General features: G+C 33.5%; 1 protein-coding gene across 3 annotated transcripts in view; it reads left to right on the top strand.

The window, feature by feature from the left end:
* The window catches only part of LOC148309309 (solute carrier family 41 member 1), a 78305-nt gene that overhangs the window by 42858 nt on the left and 15024 nt on the right, over positions 1-20423 (top strand). For 2 of the 3 annotated variants that reach the window (XM_088260274.1, XM_088260276.1), the window contains 2 exons: positions 10162-10266; positions 12243-12309. In XM_088260274.1, coding sequence (XP_088116400.1) covers positions 10162-10266; positions 12243-12309 — 172 coding nt within the window. Of the gene's footprint in view, positions 1-4537; positions 4684-10161; positions 10267-12242; positions 12310-20423 lie in introns of those variants that run through there. The other variant, XM_088260275.1, reaches the window with a different exon arrangement.

Genomic DNA, 20423 nt, shown 5'->3' with positions numbered 1-20423 from the left:
TAAAAATATGCCACTTTTGCTGGGATATAGTACATTTTCTGGGCATTCCGAAAACATGCACAACTGAAAATTTATGAATTTTGATTTATGACGTTCTTGAAAGGAGTGAGCGACTTATTGTCACGATACGTTCATTATTGTAGACCAAACACAGATTTAAATCTCTTTTTTGTACAGGGCTCAGTAACACATCAAAGTTCAAGTAGCCTCGTTCTACGGTACTTTTCTTTACTTCTATTCTTATTTATGGCTTTATTTTGAAGTATTTCTAATTTATTTAAATATCCTTCATTGGCTAAATGTAAAACTGTGGAGTAGTAATTTGTATGTTGAATATATTTTTATATAAATATAAGTTTTGGAGTATTTCTATTAATTATTTTTTTACAACATTTTGAGTGTATCCAAATACTTCACAAAATCTGGATTATCTCCAATTACAGGAGTTATTTTCTCATTATTTTTTGACATCTCATCAAAGATGAGGAAGAACATGGAATTTATTGACTTGGCGTTTAATTTGTAGAACTCCATTTTAATTTATGTATTAATTTTAAATCAAACACAGATTTTTTGAGTCTACTAAGTTGTATTTTATTAACAAAAAACACATAAAAAATTATATTGTGACAATTGTTTCGCCTTGTTAGGGCATTATCAAACGAATGTGAAGATCAAATGGACTACGGTCCTTATATAGCTATACAATTCTAAGAGACAGTTTTAACATGTGCAGCAATAAATTATGGGAGACAACAGTAGCAGAAAACAAATATAAGGGTACATACCTACATCCCCCATTAGCTACTGTTGTCTCCCATTATTTATTGCTGCACATGTTAAAACTGTCTCTTAGAATTGTATAGCTACATAAGGACCGTAGTCCATTTGATCTTCACATTCGTTTGATAATGCCCTAACAAGGCGAAACAATTGTCACAATATAATTTTTTATGTGTTTTTTGTTAATAAAATACAACTTAGTAGACTCAAAAAATCTGTGTTTGATTTAAAATTAATACATAAAAGAATATGGAAGTCTGGGCATTCACGGGGCTGACGACCGTCACAGGCTGGTTTAAGTCATCACTTTACACACGTGTAACATTCACCAATTCTACTATTAAAAATTGCTTTGCAGAGAAGGTCTGTCAGGAAGCCTAGATGCTTCTGTATCAGACCTGGGAATGCGGTGGGACAGCTTTCAAAAAAAGCGTTTCGGTGCTATATATTTTTTTAAATGTCTACATTATTTTTCGATGGCCCTGTAAACATTCATCATTAGGCATATTGAAAATAAGATGAAATGTAAATTCCACGTTGCTATGTCCGATATTTTTGGCGAACGACTCTCAATTGTGTGTTGAAAACTGGTCTCGGGTCTGCGAGAGATTTGAATGACAAAGCGTCCGATTCGCCGCGGCGAGGCGTCCCCGAATACTCGACATTTACTGCAACTTGTTTACTACTCACTGTTATTCCACATATTCAAGTTCACACACTTGTTGTTCGAGTTGACAAACTCGATAATGTCTCTCACCATCGTCAATGACGCGCTCCTTGCGTCCCCTCGCGTACTCGGACTCGTCACTGCGTAGCTGTACGACTAGATGGCTATCGCGACCCTTATTAGAGTGTAAAATAATATAAATACATTATAATTAATATTTATTTTCACCCTCCCCTGGGAATCGGCCTCCTCACGGTAACCATTACACTAAGGAGGCGGACACATATATTTTCTTAGTCAATCTCTCGTTATCCATTCGCTCCACATGTCCATACCACCGCAAAGAACTCTTCCTAATCTTTTCAATTATTCCTCGTTCAGCCTTACATTCCTTTCTTATATCTTCATTTTTAATTCTGTCATACAATGATTTTCCACACATTCTACTGAGGGAGCGCATTTCAACAGCGTTCACTCTGCTTTAATTTATAGTGCTGCAAAATATTTATAGTGATTTTGAAAATCACAAAGTTAGTGCCTCAAATATAAAAGGATGAACATATTATAAAACAAGGAATTACGCATTAGCCTGAAATATTGTAATTATTATCGTTTTATAGTTAGGAAGTTACATATTCCAGATATCGGTACGGTCCGCGAAATCATTGCCGAGGTTTTGCATTCGGTGTATGGGAGTATTGGATCCAGATACTGTCCGGCCGTTATTGCAATAAAATATTTGACGGTTTCTCGTGTTTCTGGTTGGGGCATAAATATAATATGTAGACATCAATTGCAATAACAAGGGGCAGTCTAAAATATTGTTTAAAATTTTGTATATCAGATCAAATAGCTGTCTCCTATCACTCAACTTTATTAAATTTAGTAAAGAAAGCAATAGATTATAATGCAAACATAAGTTCAGTTACAATGATTAAAGAAAACACTTTGTTTTTTACCACTTGAGTTTAATTATAGACTACATGTTTCAGAAGTTAAACTTCCATCATTCAGGTCTGTATAATAACTAAAATATAAAATATAAAATTGTTCTATAAATAAGGAGAGGGGAAAGTAAGGGTAAGGGGTAAGTCAAGGGACGCAATTTGAAAACAAAGGAAAAATGGAAAGCAATGGCGAAGAATCTTGAAACAATATATTATTTAATAAATTATTATTAGAATACAGTTTTTTTGTATTTCTAAATTTTCAAGATAATTCATAATTTGGCCTTTATATGGAACAAGGTGTAATAATTTTAATTTATGAGAGTGAAATGAGTGATTAGTATCTATTATATGATTATAAATTTAGAAATACAAAAACACCTGAATTCTAATAATAATTTATTAAATAATATATTGTTTCAAAATTCTTCGCCATTGCTTTCCATTTTTCCTTTGTTTTCAAATTCCGTCCCTTGACTAACCCCTTTCCCTTACTTTCCCCTCTCCTTATTTATAGAACAATTTTATATTTTATATTTTATTTATTATCCAGACCTGAATGATGGAAGTTTAACTTCTGAAACATGTAGTCTCTAATAAAACTCAAGTGGTAAGAAACGAAGTGTTTTCTTTAATCATTGTAACATGTCTTACCACAAAGTTAATGCCGAAACAATAAATAAAATAATTACAGTTATTGACAGTTCCATAGTTAAATTATTATAAATTTTTTAAAGTCTTTTTCCCAGTATGTACTGTAATATGAACAAACAGGCCGCCAATGATTCAAGTAGTACACAAACAAAAATACATTTTTCGAAGTATGGCACGTATTTTGTATCAAATCGATCGGTAAATAAAGGCGACAACATGTGTTTCCATATATGGAAGCCTCGGGGGTCGAGTAGTGTAAGTCACATTTTTCCCAACAACTAGAAAAATTAACTGTCTTTCGTGCCGTAAAGGGAAAATTAGTGAAACGTGTTAAAAATAAAATTAATTGCTTTTATTATTATTCTACTACTACTACTGCCATAACGCCGTTTCCCTGAAGGGGTAGCCAGAGAAGATGGAATGCCATGCTCCTCTGTCCTGAGATACACTAGTAGCTTTCTTCGCATCCATACATCTAGTCATACATGGCCTCCGATTACGTAGACTTTTGACTTTTTGTAACTCAATATAAAATATAGAAATATTGACTACACATTTAACAACAGTAAATAATAAATGTAACTCAATATATGAAAAAACATATTAACAACACATTTAGCAAAATTAAATAATGTAACTCAATATGTAAAAATATTGACGACTCATTTATTTAAAGGAATAACCCGCAAAGCTTCATTTAAAAAAAGTAAATGTTACCACAACTCAATTTATAAAAATATTGACAACTTATTTAGTAAAAGTAAATGTTACTCAATATATAAAAATATTTACAACACATCTAGCAAAAGTAACTGTAATATATAAAAAAATTACAACACTTTAGAAATAGTACTACAATTCTTTATTTATTGTTTCGGCTTTTACTTTGTGGTAAGACATGTTGAAATTATTAAAGAAAACACTTGTTTTTTTACCACTTGAGTTTATTTATGACAACAGTCTGGCGATTACATTTAGACCTGAAGAAGGAAGCTTAGCTTACGAAACTAGTTATCATAAATAAACTCAAGTGGGTTTTTTTAAACCTAACGTCCAAGTGACTCTGAAATATAGCTTCGGCTTATACAACACCGCTAATCATGACCCTACTCAGGCTTCAACTTTTTAAGTTTCATAGCCTATGCCTACTCGTGAGTGGATTTACTCTTGACGTTTAAAGTTAGTATAATTGTATGTAATTCATGAGTGAAAATTCTAGGGAAAAACACTCGCGAAGTGGGAAAAAACTAATGTTTTCTTCAATTGTAGTACTTATTATTCAATACATAAAAATGTAGCTAAAGTATGACTTGCACTGATGGGCCGCTGAGACCAGATATTACGTTCGCGCACATGTGAGCGTGGCATGTAGGTACTTCGCAAATTTATGAGCCAATTTCATGAAGACACACTCATTAATTCTCCGTCGGTTTGTTTTGTTCGTATCGTGAATTATTGAAGGACGTTTCCAGACACAAGTTACCGCGAAACGGATCAATCACTCGCTCGTAAACCAACAATAAACAGTTAGTTTACCTGGCGATAAGGAGTACATGTCGTATGACGTATTGACTGCCTCGGAGACGGATTTTAATGAAACTAATTTGGAGATTTGCGCGGCATTGCAAGCAGGTATCATCATTTTTTAAAGCGTTTTTTTATGCCTTGATATGTTGGATTATTCGCAGTCTTCGGACGTCTATCTGGCACCCGAACTCTAGCGGAAATGCCCGAAGAGCAATGCAAAATCTAAACTTACTTGTACTCTATACCAGTGGTCCCCAACCTTTTTATCGCCGCGAACCAGTCGACGTTTGGTAATTTTACCGTGGCTTGCCAAGGGGGAGGAGGAGACGTCGTTTATTTTTATATTTCAGATAGTTTTATCTTAAAAATTTCAATTTGATTTAATTTAAATTCGCCCCCTTCGCCATGATTTAGTCCCCTGATCTTGCAGTCGGAATAACTTTAGAACACTTACACATTATACACACACTCAAAAAATACATAAGGTGTATTTATAATATATCAAGGGTGTACTGGCAAAATACGTTAACTCAGAAATATGAAATTTTGACTTAATGACGCAGTATTATAAAGTTTTCAACGATCTATAAACTGGCAAAATAAACTAATTAGTTTGAAATGTCATATTTATGTGCCTTTCAAAGTAAATTTAACTTTAAATTTAATAGCGGGTATTTAATTCAGGCTAAAAGCTTTAAATAACAGGGATCATTCAAATAGGGATTTTAGAGTAAACGTTTTTTGCCAGTTTACCCATGACATGAATTACAATACTTTAGTATTATTTTGTTTTACATGCTGTATGAAATATGTATTTATATGTTTATTTATCTCTTTTTCCTTTCCCAGGATAGACCCTTCTCCACCTCCTACCATCCCTCCTGATCAAGAACTAACTCCAAATCCCTTTTCAAGCAAATATATAATCAAGTCCAAAATGAAATCCCAGATCCAATCGAAACATCTCATTTAGATCGTTATCCAATCCCAAGATCATTAAATGAAGCCAATTCGAAATAATACAAGAAATCAGAACCAGGGTCAACATGTTACAACAGATCCCAACACAGATCAACGTCACTCGCAATATCCCACCTTAGATCATAGCCCAAATCAATATCATAGATTAAATCCGCAAAACATACTAAATCACAATCCAATACGACATCGTACTCTAAATAATAGCTCACGAAATCACCGCTTAGACTCACATCACACACTAGTTCACAGATCAGATCTTCATCACAACTTGCATACACATCACGTATTAGATCACGGCATATATCGAAATCACAACACAGATTCACACCACGCGCCAGATCAAAGCCCAGAACGACATCACAGCCCAAATAGAAAAAGCCAGAAAAGCCACAACCCATATCGACAAGACGCACCAAACCACATCCCAGATCACAATCGAACCCAGCATCTCACCCCAGACCAACATCACATACAAGATAACAATCAGAAACTCAAAATAGAGAAACAAACCACAGACCCGACGGAAATTCACACCCAAAATGACGAAAATAAGGATTTAGATGAGAAGGCAGATGAAATTCCGGATATATATAGTCGCCATCGCCCAGACTCAGACAGGCCAGAAAGACACGGAGAATCACCTTGCAAATGGTTCATCATAATACTGATATTTTTGCTCCGAGATCCAGTTTGTAATATTTATTTTTACGTAGTTTTGATTGGTTGTTTTAGAAGTTTACAAACTTACAAAAAGCTTTTTTTCATCTCACCAATAGACGTCTCTAGTGAAGTTCTAGTGATTCAAGAACAATGTTTCGAAATTGGATCATATATATAGAACTTACAAGAATTTGAGTGTCGGATTGTGGTCCCGCGGTAAGTGTTGAGGACTCTTGAGTCTGAGTTTCTCGACTCGAACCCACTCTACCACAGTTCGATACCTATTTCTAATAATGAACCGCTTAGGCTCACAGAAGCAGTGTGAAATTGAAGTATTTTTGTAAATAGTAAAAACACAAATATTTCTCATGTTTTGAAAAAAAAAGTAGCTGTTATTTTGAAATTTGTATTTGTATAATGCGAGTCATTCCTTGTGTCAAAGTAGTCAGTTCTGAGTTATTTTACCTCTAGTTTTTAAAAAAAAATTATTAATACTGCCAAATAAATAATTAAAAAAAACTCGAGGTAAAATAACTGTGAACTGACTGTATGTATAATTTCCGCATTATTTGTACATTTTGTTTTATGTCGTCAGTCTATGTATTAGTCCTATAAACATTAGTGTTTATCCCCATATAACATTCGTGGTAGCGAAGGCGGCTGATAGAGACGCAGAGCACTGAAAATGTGATTTCTGAACATGGAAATTATCACAGCCATGGTCAGAAAGCACGCGCAGCACTGCGCGGAATACACGTGTGGTTTCTCGCGCAGACGGTCGCGTACTGAATTGTATATTTAAAAATAAACCCTTAATCTTGAGTGTTCGTTAATTTAACCGCCCTACACATACGAGCGTACGTGATACGCGTCTTTTTCGCACCATTGCGCTAACCCTGTGCCAAAAATATTTCATGCGAGACAGAGAGAGGGAACACGCTAGCGAAAAAGTACATCAGTTCCGTCCTAAAATTAAATTTCAATTTCAATTTCAATTCAATTCAATTTATTTAATAATTAATAGATACATTACAAACAAACATTTAAGGCATATACATTAAAAAAAAAAAAAAAAAAACAAATTAAAAATTACGCAAGAAGACTCTTGTTAAATGTGTAGAAGAATCTCGCTTCGGAAAACTCCTTCGGACACATGGAACAGATCAATATCCAATGTGATATTGTTCAACATAGCGGTAGCTCTTCCTACAGGCATAACCATCGGCAGGTTGGTCCTGTGTATAGGAATGTGAAACAATCTATGCCGACGCTGTCTTAGGTAACTATCGGGGACATACAGACCAATGCTCCGGATAATTTCAGGATTATCGATCATACCGCGCAACAATGGATAAAAATGCGTAATCAAATACACATTCCTTCTAGTCTCTAAAAGCACCTATTATGGCAAAAAAAAAACAGAAAAAAAAAACAAAAAAAAACAGTATGAATACAACAAACATTACAACATTTTGAGTGTGTCCACATACTTGTTCACAGAATCATTATCTCCAACTACAGGAGTTAATTTCATATTATTTTTTGACATCTCATCAAAGATGAATAAGAATATAGAAATCTGGGCATTTACGGGGCGGACGACCGTCATAGGCTGGTTTAAGTGATCACTTTACACACGTGTAACATTCACCAATTCGATCCATTATTGACAACCACACTACCTAATTTTTTTTTTTTTTTTTTTTTGAATTACCTAACGTCCAAGTGACTCTGAAATCTAGCTACGGCTTATGCAACACCGTTTATCATGTCCCTACTCAGGCTTCAAATTTAAAAGTTTCATAGCCTATGCCTACTTGTGAGTGGATTTACTCTTTATGTTTAAAGTTACTATAATTTCATGTAATTCATGAGTGAAAATTCTAGGCAAAAACACTCGCTGCACACACACTACTCAAATTCTTGCAAGTTCTATATATATGAACCAATTTTGACACATTATTCTTGAATCACTAGATTTTTCACTAGAGACATCTAGTGGTGAGATGAAAAGAACCTTCCATATTCTTCTTTATTTTTTATATTCTTCTTCATCTTTGAAAAGAAAAATAATACAACAAACATTGTTTTCATAATTCTGTAGATTTTTTTACAGAATTAACTCAGAAGATAACCTGAGAGTAGGGTGGTTAAGGCGTGTTTTAAACGTCTAGAAGCAAAATAACAGGACTATAACACGCCAAGGAAAAACCACCAATCAATAATCTTGTACGATATGTGACATTTCTGATTGATCGCTAATTAAACAATAGATTTTTTACTATCAAATAATTCCATTAAAAATTATTGACGCGATCGCTCGACGTCATTTAATTCGCCCTCAGTTTCAAACTATCACAAAACAAAACGCATGATATTCGGGTATTTTTTTTATATCATAAAAAAAAACAAAGTATAGATTTATGATGACGATAGTTTCTTTTTTTAAGAGTTTTTGAAACGCGTATAGCGAGGTACTCGCAAACACACAATTCAGTAAGTGATCTGCTGCGCAAGAAGCCAGACGTGTCTGCGCATGTTTTTTTAGATTTTTTTTTTAATGTTTATTATTTTTAAAAAATAACTTTTTTCAACTCCATTCAATGACCTTTTCAATGAGTCTTTTATTTTCAAAACTATATTTTTATTTATTAAGAAAACTTTATTTTATCAATACAAAAACGCTGTTTTAAGAAGAAAATAAAAACAATTATGTTAAATGTTACCTGAGTTTATGATATATTCAATTCAATTTGATTCAATTCAATTCAATTCAATTCAATTCAATTTATTTAATAACTAATATATACATTACAAACTAACATTTAAGACGTATACATTAAAAAAAACAAGCAAGTTAAAAAGTAAATTAAAAAGTAATTAAATAAATTAAGTAAATTAAAAAGTAAATTAAAAAGTAATTAAATAAATTAAGTAAATTAAAAAGTAAATTAAAAAGTAAGCAAGAAGACTCTTGTTAAATGTGTAGAAGAATCCCGCTTCGGAAAACTTTTCGGACACATGGAACAGATCAATATCCGATGTGATATTGTTCAACATAGCTGTAGCTCTTCCTACAGGCATAACCATCGGCAGGTTGGTCCTGTGTATAGGAATGTGAAACAATCTATGCCGACGCTGTCTTAGGTAACTATCGAGAACATACAGACCAATGCTCCGGATAATTTCAGGATTATCGATCATACCGCGCAACAATGGATAAAAATGCGTAATCAAATACATATTCCTTCTAGTCTCTAAACTATTGTAGCCAAGCATACCCTGGAGAAACTGGGTCGGGTAGAGCCAAGGATAATAGCCGTACTCTCTCATGTAGAGATACCTCAAAAACTTCTTTTGGACTTTCTCTACCATAAGAGAGTACTTAAGCTCGTGTGGCCCCCAGATCATCGAGCCACTCTCGAGTCTACTTCGCACCAAGGAGTTATAAAGAGTTCTCAGCACGCGGGTATTTTCGAAAACCCTGGCAGTACGCAGAACAAATATGATAATTGATATATCGTAGTCATACAGGAGAAAGTGACCAAGTCTATTTTTTACAAAAACGTGATTATTGACTATTTGATATCTTACTAGCTTAATATTGCCCTGAAAAAATCTCAAAGCGATTTTAAACTTGGAGGTATAATATATTGACTTGTTAAAAATGACAAACTGCATTGATGTTTATTTTCTTGCTAAGAAAATGTGACTCTCCTGAACATTTTACGTTTTGTTAGTTGGTCACTTTCTCCTGTACTACTACGATATATAAACTATGTTTTTTTCGTGTTTATTTATATTGGATAATGATTTAGTAAATCAGAGTTGAAACCAGGACTTGTTATAACTGAATTCAGTGTGCCTTTCACTCTGTTCTTGTTGGTATTTTTTTTAAATAATTAATTATATACATACCTAATTGAAGTTTGTGTTGTTTAGGGGAAAGAAGAAAAATGGTGGAGCACATTGATGCAAGTTGCAGTGCCCTTCTTTGTAGCGGGCATCGGCACCATCGGAGCTGGTCTCGTCTTGGGACACGTCCAAGTAAGGAATCTTAATTGAAAAATATTTTTAAAAATTATGTTACGTAGAATTTATTCCTGGAATAATAATTGATTGACAAAGATTTATTTCTCAACTAGAATTCATGCATTATATTTAAATTAAAATTAATTTAAAAAAATATATATATACAATATATAAATATATGTTTCAACACATAAAATTTTCATCAAGATTTTATTTACACACAAATCTCAACAAAGACATAAAGTTTTTTATTCTTTGGGAAGGCCCTGATCATTGGACGCCGAAAACAAGTAAATAATTCGCTAGCCTTTTTTGACTTAGTGTTTTGCCCGAATACAATAATATAACGTTGCGCACATAAACGTTATGAAATATGGCTTTCCCAAAAAGGAGGAGTATTTAACCCGTTAGGGTTCGCCCCTTGTGCAGCCTTCATCAGAAGGGACCCAGATAGGAAGTCATTTGACAAAAGATATTCTGTTTTATTGCTTTTGAGCGTGAAGAGGTTAAATTATTTCCTTTGTCAGTATAATATTCTTTATCTTTTATTACATTAGTTAGTTTGTACGTATTCATATGGAATAATTATCATAATTTTGTGTCACACCATGGCTTCCTTAATTAAGAATAAGATTGAATTGGAATTTACTTTATTTTATTTGTCCGCCACCGTAGTGTAATGGTCAGCACGCTCGGCTACCGTTCTGGAGGACCCGGGTTCGATTCGGGGGTCTAATAAATATAAATGATTTTTTCACTCTAATATTTATTCCATATTACCCTGGACTGGTAGCTGAACCGGAGGGCTGGTCACCTTCCCTTTGTGTGTTAACGATTTTATCTTTATCTATGTTGACATGTCAAAATATGCTGTAAAAAATGCTCAAAATATAATGGGATTTGATAGTTCCAAACTGTTTTAACGTGTTAAAAGCCAATACTAGCCTTATATTCCATTCCCGCAAAACTATGGGAGCGGACATATCGCTCACTGCATTCAACAACGTCATGTATAAAAAATTGACAATTTTCAGTTGTGCATGCTTTTGAAATGCCCAGAAAATGTACTGCATATCGCTCACTCCTTTCAAGAACGTCATAAATCAAAAAACTTGATTTTTCAGGAGAATGTTTTTAATGTTTAAAAATATAACACATTATATTAAAAATAAATATCAAGCCATTCATTGAATTTTTTACTATGCAACAGATCTTTTAAGGTAAAATCTGAAGGTTTTTTCTCCACTTGAAAAATATTTAATATGTAAAATAATTGAACAATACCTTTTCTTCAAAATGCAAGAACGACATTTTCTGCCCTGTAGCGGGTAAATATCAAGTTAAAAATATGCCTCTTTTGCTGGGATATAGTACATTTTCTGGGCATTCCGAAAACATGCACAACTAAAAATTGTCAATTTTTGATTTATGACGTTCTTGAAAGGAGTGAGCGATATATCCCAGCAAAAGCGGCATATTTTGAACTAAATATTTACCCACTACAGGGTATAAATTGTTGTTTTTGCATTTTGAAGAATAGGTATCGTTTGATTATTTTTTTAAATATACTAAATATTTTTCAAATGGAGAAAAAACATTCAGGTTTTACCTAAAAAGATCTGTTGCACAGTAAAAACTTCAATAAGTGGCTTGATATTTATTTTTAATACATTTTATTATATTTTTAAACATTAAAAACGATCTCCTGAAAAATCTTTTTTGATATATGACGTTGAAAGGAGTGAGCAATATGCAATACGCAACCAAGTGTATGATGACCCTGATTAGAATAATTTAGGTTTAGCGATTGAATCCAAGTACCGAATTAACGACTCCTTGTTAATATTTTGTTATTCGGTTCTCAAACTCGGTGGCCTATCTCCAGTTTTTGCACATTCCCATTTTTATATATTTCAGTTGTGTTTTTTTTTAACTTTCTGTCTTTTTTGCATTTCATTAGTGTCAACATTAAGTTATTTGTTTTTTTTCAGACTTGGGCAGTATTTGTAGAAGTGTCATCCATTTTTGTACTTGTTCCATCATTATCAGGCCTAAAAGGTAAGAAATTCTATTATTTTATATATGTATGTGTGGTAAATACACAAATGATTAGTTATCTTGTCCTCTGTTGTATATAGCTGAAAGCTGGTCACTAATAGAATTAAGTTTTGTGGTGATATTTTTTCAGTGGAACTGCATTTTATATAATAAAATTATAACTCTATACCTTTACCACTTTTATTTTATCTAAGCAGTGACTGTGTTTCATCGCTACCAATATCATCAGACTAGGGATTTAAATGGTCTTTTTTTAAAACAATTTATTCTGTTAGACACTAGATTATGCAACCTACTGATGATATATCAGCTATACCCTCAGACGAATGTGTGGCAAAACGATGTTTGATAGATGTTCGAATGATGAAATAAGGAAAGAATGCAAGGCTGAGATAAGCATTATAGATAAAATTAAAAAAGGTGTGTTGAGATGGTTTGGACATGTGGAACATATGAGTGAGGAAAGAACGATTAAACAAATTTATGAGGAGAATGTAGTTGGAAAAAGAAGCAGAGGACCGAGGAAAACTTGGCACAAGCGGCCGGGTCAGGAGTCGTAAGAATCGTCGGGTATGTATGACGAGATGCATGAATGTTGAAGAGGCGAAGAATGTTTGCAATGACAGAGTGGTATGTCGTTCGATTCTCTCTGCCAACCCCTGTGGAAAAAGGCGTGATGGTTAGTTAGTTAGTTAGTTATGTTAATACGTGACGCGTTTCGTCTTCTTAGGACGTTATCAAACACTTAGTGTTTGATAATGTCCTAAGATGACGAAACACGTCACGTATTAACCTATTCATAAATAAATGTAGAATTCAATCCAAGAAACCTTGTTTTATTTTGGATATACTACCCAACAATTCAATTTGGAATTCTACCAACTGTCTGCAGTTACAATAAATAAGCCTGGATATATTTCTTCTTCCTTTGCTGCGTTTACCTTCCACTTTGCTTTGTAGTATGATACATATTATTTCATATTTTTCTCCACTCACGCAATGACCGAGCTGTCGTTAATTTGTGGTGTCTAAAACTCCTCTCTTTTCTATCTCGTGTCTTGAAAAATCTTGGTTTGGAACTCTCTTATACTCCCTCTTCTATATCAAATGTGAAATGTTCCAATCTTCTCTAGAATTTTCCCAAGTTTATTAATTAAAGGGGAAATGACGCATCGTGTTTTATCAATAAGTAATTTACAATGTTGACAGCATGAATAATTATATTTTAATATGTTAATAACATGTTATTGATTATTTCTGTTTCTTATTCACTTGTTAGAGATATTGTCTTTTTAGGCACAAGGTTCCTCCTTCAATCTTTGAATTCGAGTGGTAGTGATAAGAACTGATTGATATTTGTCTGGAACCTAGATAAGAAAATAATTATACATGTTTTACAAACAGTATTGCGTTCCTCCTATTGTTTTATAATCTTTGATCGTGCATTTATCTAAAATTCCTAATCCGACATTCTTCAGAATTCTTCAATTCAAAATTCTTCTTCTTCTTACCTTTATAAGTACTAAATGATGCATCAGAAAGCACTGCATCAAATTGACACAGTGTTATTTTGATATTTATTTGCAAAAAGACATGGATATCAGTCCTATGTTATGGGTACCTACCCAGGATAATACTAAATAAATATTAAAGTGAAATTTTACTGTCAATATTTATTTTAGCACCCTTCGGATGGATAGCCAAACGTTCCCCTGGATTGACCTATTGAAGAGTTTAGGTTGTACATAAGGTGTGCAAAATGGCATCAAAAGGTTCTTGTTAAATGAAAAAATTACATAACTATAAATTGATAAAATGTTTTGTAATGACCAAAATGGTGAATGTTACACGAGTATACAAAGCGATCACTAAAGCCAGTTAAAGCCCAAATCGTTGGCCCTGGAATGTTCTGACTTGCGTCTTCTTGTTATATAAAAATCTATAGATACTCTGTCTCTGTTGAGACACCTGTAATATATGGTATACATACATATCGTAGTCATACAGGAGAAAGTAACAAAGTGCATTTTTTACAAAAACATGATCATTGACTATTTGATATCTTACTAGCTTAATATTGCCCTGGAAAAAATACCAAGGATTTTAAGCTTGTAAGTATAATATATTGACTCGGTAAAAATGACTATACTGCATTGACGTTTATTTTGTTGCCAAGCAAAAGTGACTTTAATGGCCCTCCTGAACATTTTACGTTTTAATAGTTGGTCACTTTCTCCTGTACGACTACGATATATTGATAATAAAATGCGAAATATATTCTAAATGATAATCTCAATGTGAAACTTTGACAATGAATTGAATGGTTAGGTTCTGTTTATGTTTGGTTATGTTTGGTCAGTTCTTTTATACGGAGTTGAGTTGTGGACCCTCAATATCAGCACTATGAACCGGTTAGAGGCATTCCAAATGTGGCTGCATCATAAGAATGCTACGCATTCCATGGACCGATATGGTCAGCAATGCAATTGTGCTCCAAAAAGCACAAGTAGAAAGACAGTTGCTGACTGATATCAAAGTCCGGAAAGCGTCCATCTGGAACATTTGCTTAGCAAAGAGAAGTATGATCTATTGCACCGAATAGAGGGTTGATGAGGTGTGGGCGGAAGGCAGATCTCCTGACTCAGAATTAGAACAGTTAAGGCGCTGTTTAGAACTGCCTGAGACAGTGATAGTCTACGTTGGGGGGACCTGACATGACACGATAAAGAAGATATATTTTATATTATTTATTGATTCGGCATCAACTTTGTAGAATGACATGTTGGTTATTTTTTTTAATTAAACACTTGAATATACCACATTAATGAGTTTTATTTATATATATATATATATACGACTAGTTACGAAAACTTACAGATGTTTTCATCTTCTGGTACAAATTAAATCCAGAAATTAAACCAGTTTTAATTTAAACTGGTTTAATTTCTGATTTTAATTTGTACCAGAAGATGAAAACCTCTGTAAGTTTTCGAAACTAGTCGTATATATAAATAAAACTCATTAAAGTGGTATATTCAAGTGTTTAATTTAATAAAAAGATATATATTGATTTATCTTGCTTAGGGCAAAAAAATCCAGAGTCTGATTGAATTAATAATTAAAAGAATACACAGTGAATGCCCCCCATTGCTTTCTTACCAAAAGGCATTCAAATATGCTAAATACACAGATTTAAATAATAATATAAGCTAAAAATTAATTTGTACTTGTGTCATTATTGACTTTGGAAACATGTCGCTGACACTTCTCTGAGAAAAATCATATATTGACACATTTTTACAATTCTGATGAACGCACGTCAGACCAACATTAATATATTCCCCGGCGACTGTCCAAATGTATGTCTTTATTCGCTGGGAATCTTATTATAATACGCTTTTCTCGACTTGTGTTTATTGTTACGCTGATTCACTGTCACATTGTGTACGGCCATTGTGATTTATTAGTTGTTGCACATGTCAGCCACTCTGTGGAACGACTTTATTTCACTTTGAGGAAATTGGTCATGACGAATATATTATTTAAAAGAAAACAAAACATCTGTGTCCTCCAAAATAACACACCGATCGTCAGACAACCTTCCTAGATCTTGGAAATTAGGCATCACTCATTCATTCGTACTCGATTCTGGATATTATTTTAAAAAATGAGATGCCGTTTGTGAAAATCTCCGAATATCAAAAGTACCTAAGGTAAAGACCCCGGTGAATGTCACCCTAACCCAAATGGTCCAGTCGATATTGATTTGCTACTAACCATTCATCATTCAATTCAATTCAATTCAATTTCAATTCAATTCAATTTATTCAACAAAAAAATAATATATACATAACAAACAATATTCAAGGCGTATATATTAAAAGTAAGCAAGAAGACTTAAAGGTGTAGAAGAATCCCGCTTCGGAAAACTCCTTCGGACACATTGAACAGATCAATATCCAATGTGATATTGTTCAACATAGCGGTAGCTCTTCCTACAGGCATAACCATCGGCAGGTTGGTCCTGTGTATAGGAATGTGAAACAATCTATGTCGACGCTGTCTTAGGTTACTATCCGGAACATACAGACCAATGTTCCGGATAATTTCAGGATTATCGATCATGCCGCGCAACAATGGATAAAATGCGTAATCAAATACACATTCCTTCTAGTCTCTTGAATATGACTATAATTAAAGCTCCAAAGCAGACTTCCACTCAGGAGATATTCAATAAATCACAACTCGTGACAGTCAAACAACTATATAGTTTGCGTTTATATAAACTTTACTTAATAAAAATTGCTTTAGTTGCATTCATAAATTCAAAATATTATTTCCACAGATGTCAGTAGTATATAAAATTTATTTTGTTTAAGAATTTTGCGGACGATTTGGCAAACATAAAGGGGATAATTTGGTCCATATAGTTAAAGCAGGGTACTCTGTAGTTTGTGCCTTCGCATATGCCATCCACAATCGTAAGAAGTAGGCCTGGCTGTCTTATATTATGGCCTATCCATTTATAAGACAGATCGCTGTTGTACTACTTTATTAAGTAAGCATCTAGACTCCCCAGCCCTGCTTTATACCTTGTTGTTTACTACGTGTTCCATCCGATGAATCCCCAACATGCGCCTGTAGAACCACATCTCAGCCGCCCCCTTTCTGGCTGCCACGACAGCCCACTTTTTACTTCCATATGACAGTATGCTCCAGACCAGATTTTTTATTAAGTTTTGTCTTGTTTCTAAACTTAAAATTTTTAGATTTCTTGAATGCTATTCTTCCTCGTTTTATCCAGCTGACTATTTCTGATTTTGGTTGACCATCCTGAGTAATTTTGCCGCCCAAATAAAAATTCCTTTACTGGTTGAATATTTTTACTATCTAGTACAATATTTGTCTTTGATTCCTCTATTCTTACGGCCATATATTTAGCTTTTTATTTGTTTATGGTCATGTTAAGGTGGGGACTGACCGGAGCATTTTAACGTCGTAACGTAACATTGGCGGCGAGCATCCGAACATCGAATGGAGCCTCGGCTCGCTGTACTGGCTATACGAATGCTCGCATCGTAACTTGTTACATTACGACCAAATGACTCCGGTCAGTCCCCACCATAAAATTTTGCTGTCAACATGGTTTCTATTTTACTTACGCTTCATTAAGTCCATTTTCAGTGTCGGCAATTAGTGCTTTATTTTTAATTTTTTTATTTATTTTAAAGGGAAAATAACAAACACATTTAGACATATAGAAAGTACAGGTTAGAGAAAAAAAAATGAACAGTGAGACTAAATGATTCAGAAACAATTTTCCACTAAAAGCACAAAAAGAATTATAATAATCAGAAAAAAAGAATAGAAATTGATAAGTATAGATAGATTTGAATAAGTAGAATTATAATTAGAGATTAGTTAATTAGAAAAGTTTTTTATATGAAATAATAGTAGTATGGAAGATATCAGCATGGCTGCACACATGTTTATTATAGAAATTGCAAGCCCTAAAGATAAAGCTGTTTTTCAGACAATTAGTCCTGGGGGTGGTCAAATAGAAGGTGGTCTGTAATCTTGTTCTGTTGGGAACAATATAGCCTAGAGAGCTGGTTAATTCGGGACAATCTACAATATTATTTACAATTTTAAATAGTAACAGTTGGTCAGCAACAAATCTTCTACATTCGAGTGATTGGGGTGACCATGAGCTGTCATTAAATTTGAATGTTAAGTGTTTTTTTTATATATCCTGAACTCTTTCTATTTTATTAATATAGGTTTTATAAAGTGGATTCCAAACAGGGGAAGCATATTCGAGCTGAGTCCTTACATATCGCTCACTCCTTTCAAGAACGTCATAAATCAAAAAACTTGATTTTTCAGGAGAACGTTTTTAAAGTTTAAAGATATCATACAATATATTAAAAATAAATATCAAGCCACTTCTTGAACTTTTTACTGTGCAACAGATATTTTTAGGTAAAACCTGAAGGGTTTTTCACCATTTGAAAAATATTTAGTATATTTAAAATAATAATTAAACAATACCTTTTCTTCAAAATGCAAAAACAACACTTTCTGCCCTGTGGCGGGTAAATATTAAGTTAAAAATATGCCTCTTTTGCTGGGATATAGTACATTTTCTGGGGATTCCGAAAACATGCACAAGTGAAAATTTAAGATTTTTGATTTATGACGTTCTTGAAAGGAGTGAGCGATATGTGTTAAATAACAATTTAATAGTATCTAAATTCTTGAACTCGTTGGACATTCTTAGCACAAAACCGAGCATTTTAAAGGCTTTGTTGGTTATGTTGCGTATATGGGTATCAAACCGAAGTTTTGAATCCAGAACAATTCCCAAGTCCTTAACTGAGACTTTCCTAGGTATCTGTTGATTATTAAGGGAATAATTAAAACTTATAGTATTTTTACTTATTTATTTTTTTACAAAAATGTTAATAAAATAAGTATATAACCACTCACCGAGATTTTTACGTCTACCGGTTTCGAGACGTACCCGTCTCTTCGTCAGGACAATCACTAACACAGCATGCAAACAATACTACCCTTCACCACCATAGCACCATTTACACACTCAAAACTTCACAAAATGTCTAACACATGCGATTTTTGGTCGACCCGAAGACCAACATGCACTATAGTTTTCAATACAGACATGCGTTACTAGCCGAGGTTAAACGTATATTAGTACGTATTAGTAGTAGTATTAGTAGTAGTAGTAATATACGTTTAACCTCGGCTCGTAACGCATGTCTGTATTGAAAACTATAGTGCATGTTGGTATTCGGGTCGACCAAAAATCGCATGTGTTAGACATTTTGTGTAGTTTTGAGTGTGTAAATGGTGCTATGGTGGTGAAGGGTAGTATTGTTTGCATGCTGTGTTAGTGATTGTCCTGACGAAGAGACGGGTACGTCTCGAAACCGGTAGACGTAAAAATCTCGGTGAGTGGTTATATACAAATTTTATTAACATTTTTGTAAAAAAATAAATAATTAAAAATGACTAACCACAAAGTAAATGCTTTAAATATTAATAATATTGAGAATATTATAGTATTTTGTTTCCTAGAGAAAGAGATACAGATACATTTTGAAATATTTAGGCTCAGAAAATTAGTGCGACAATAGTTAGAATTGTTATCATCTGCATACCTTACCATGTCAATCTCCTGTCCTCATATTGTCCCCTGCCAATTCAACATATTGTCTTATTACCTTTATTCAATTCAATTCAATTGAATTCAATTCAATTCAATTTATTCAATAATTAATATTTACATTACAAACAAACATTTAAGGCATATACATTAAAAAAACAAATTAAAAATTACACAAGAAGACTCTTGTTAAATGTGTAGAAGAATCTCGCTTCGGAAAACTCCTTCGGACACATGGAACAGATCAATATCCAATGTGATATTGTTCAACATAGCGGTAGCTCTTCCTACAGGCATAACCATCGGCAGGTTGGTCCTGTGTATAGGAATGTGAAACAATCTATGCCGACGCTGTCTTAGGTAACTATCGGGAACATACAGACCAATGCTCTGGATAATTTCAGGATTATCGATCACACCGCGCAACAATGGATAAAAATGCGTAATCAAATACACATTCCTTCTAGTCTCTAAACTATTGTAGCCAAGCATACCCTGGAGAAACTGGGTCGGGTAGAGCCAAGGATAATAGCCGTACTCTCTCATGTAGAGATACCTCAAAAACTTCTTTTGGACTTTCTCTACCATAAGAGAGTACTTAAGCTCGTGTGGCCCCTAAATGTGGTTCTAAATTTAGAAAAGGAATCAATATGTTTTGTTTTGTTTTTAATTGTTGTAGTGAACAATGAAAAGATTTATAAGATTAAAGCAATAATTTATCAATAATATTCATTACTTTAAGAGCATTTCATTTATCATCAGCTTTAAAAGGGATCAATCATAACTCTATTGGCTACATCGTAAATATGTATATTGATTGTTTTTTAAATAACAAATAATTTGTCATTGATCAGACTCCCGACATAATACCTTCATGTACCTTTGTACGTGTTTACATTACTAGCAATTATTTTATCTCGAGAAACTC

The sequence above is a fragment of the Brachycentrus maculatus genome, unplaced genomic scaffold (genome assembly GCF_059751285.1).
Source record: "Brachycentrus maculatus isolate JH-2025_06_01 unplaced genomic scaffold, ASM5975128v1 h1tg000131l, whole genome shotgun sequence".
Lineage (NCBI taxonomy): Eukaryota > Metazoa > Arthropoda > Insecta > Trichoptera > Brachycentridae > Brachycentrus > Brachycentrus maculatus.
This window is presented reverse-complemented; position numbering and strand designations above follow the sequence as displayed.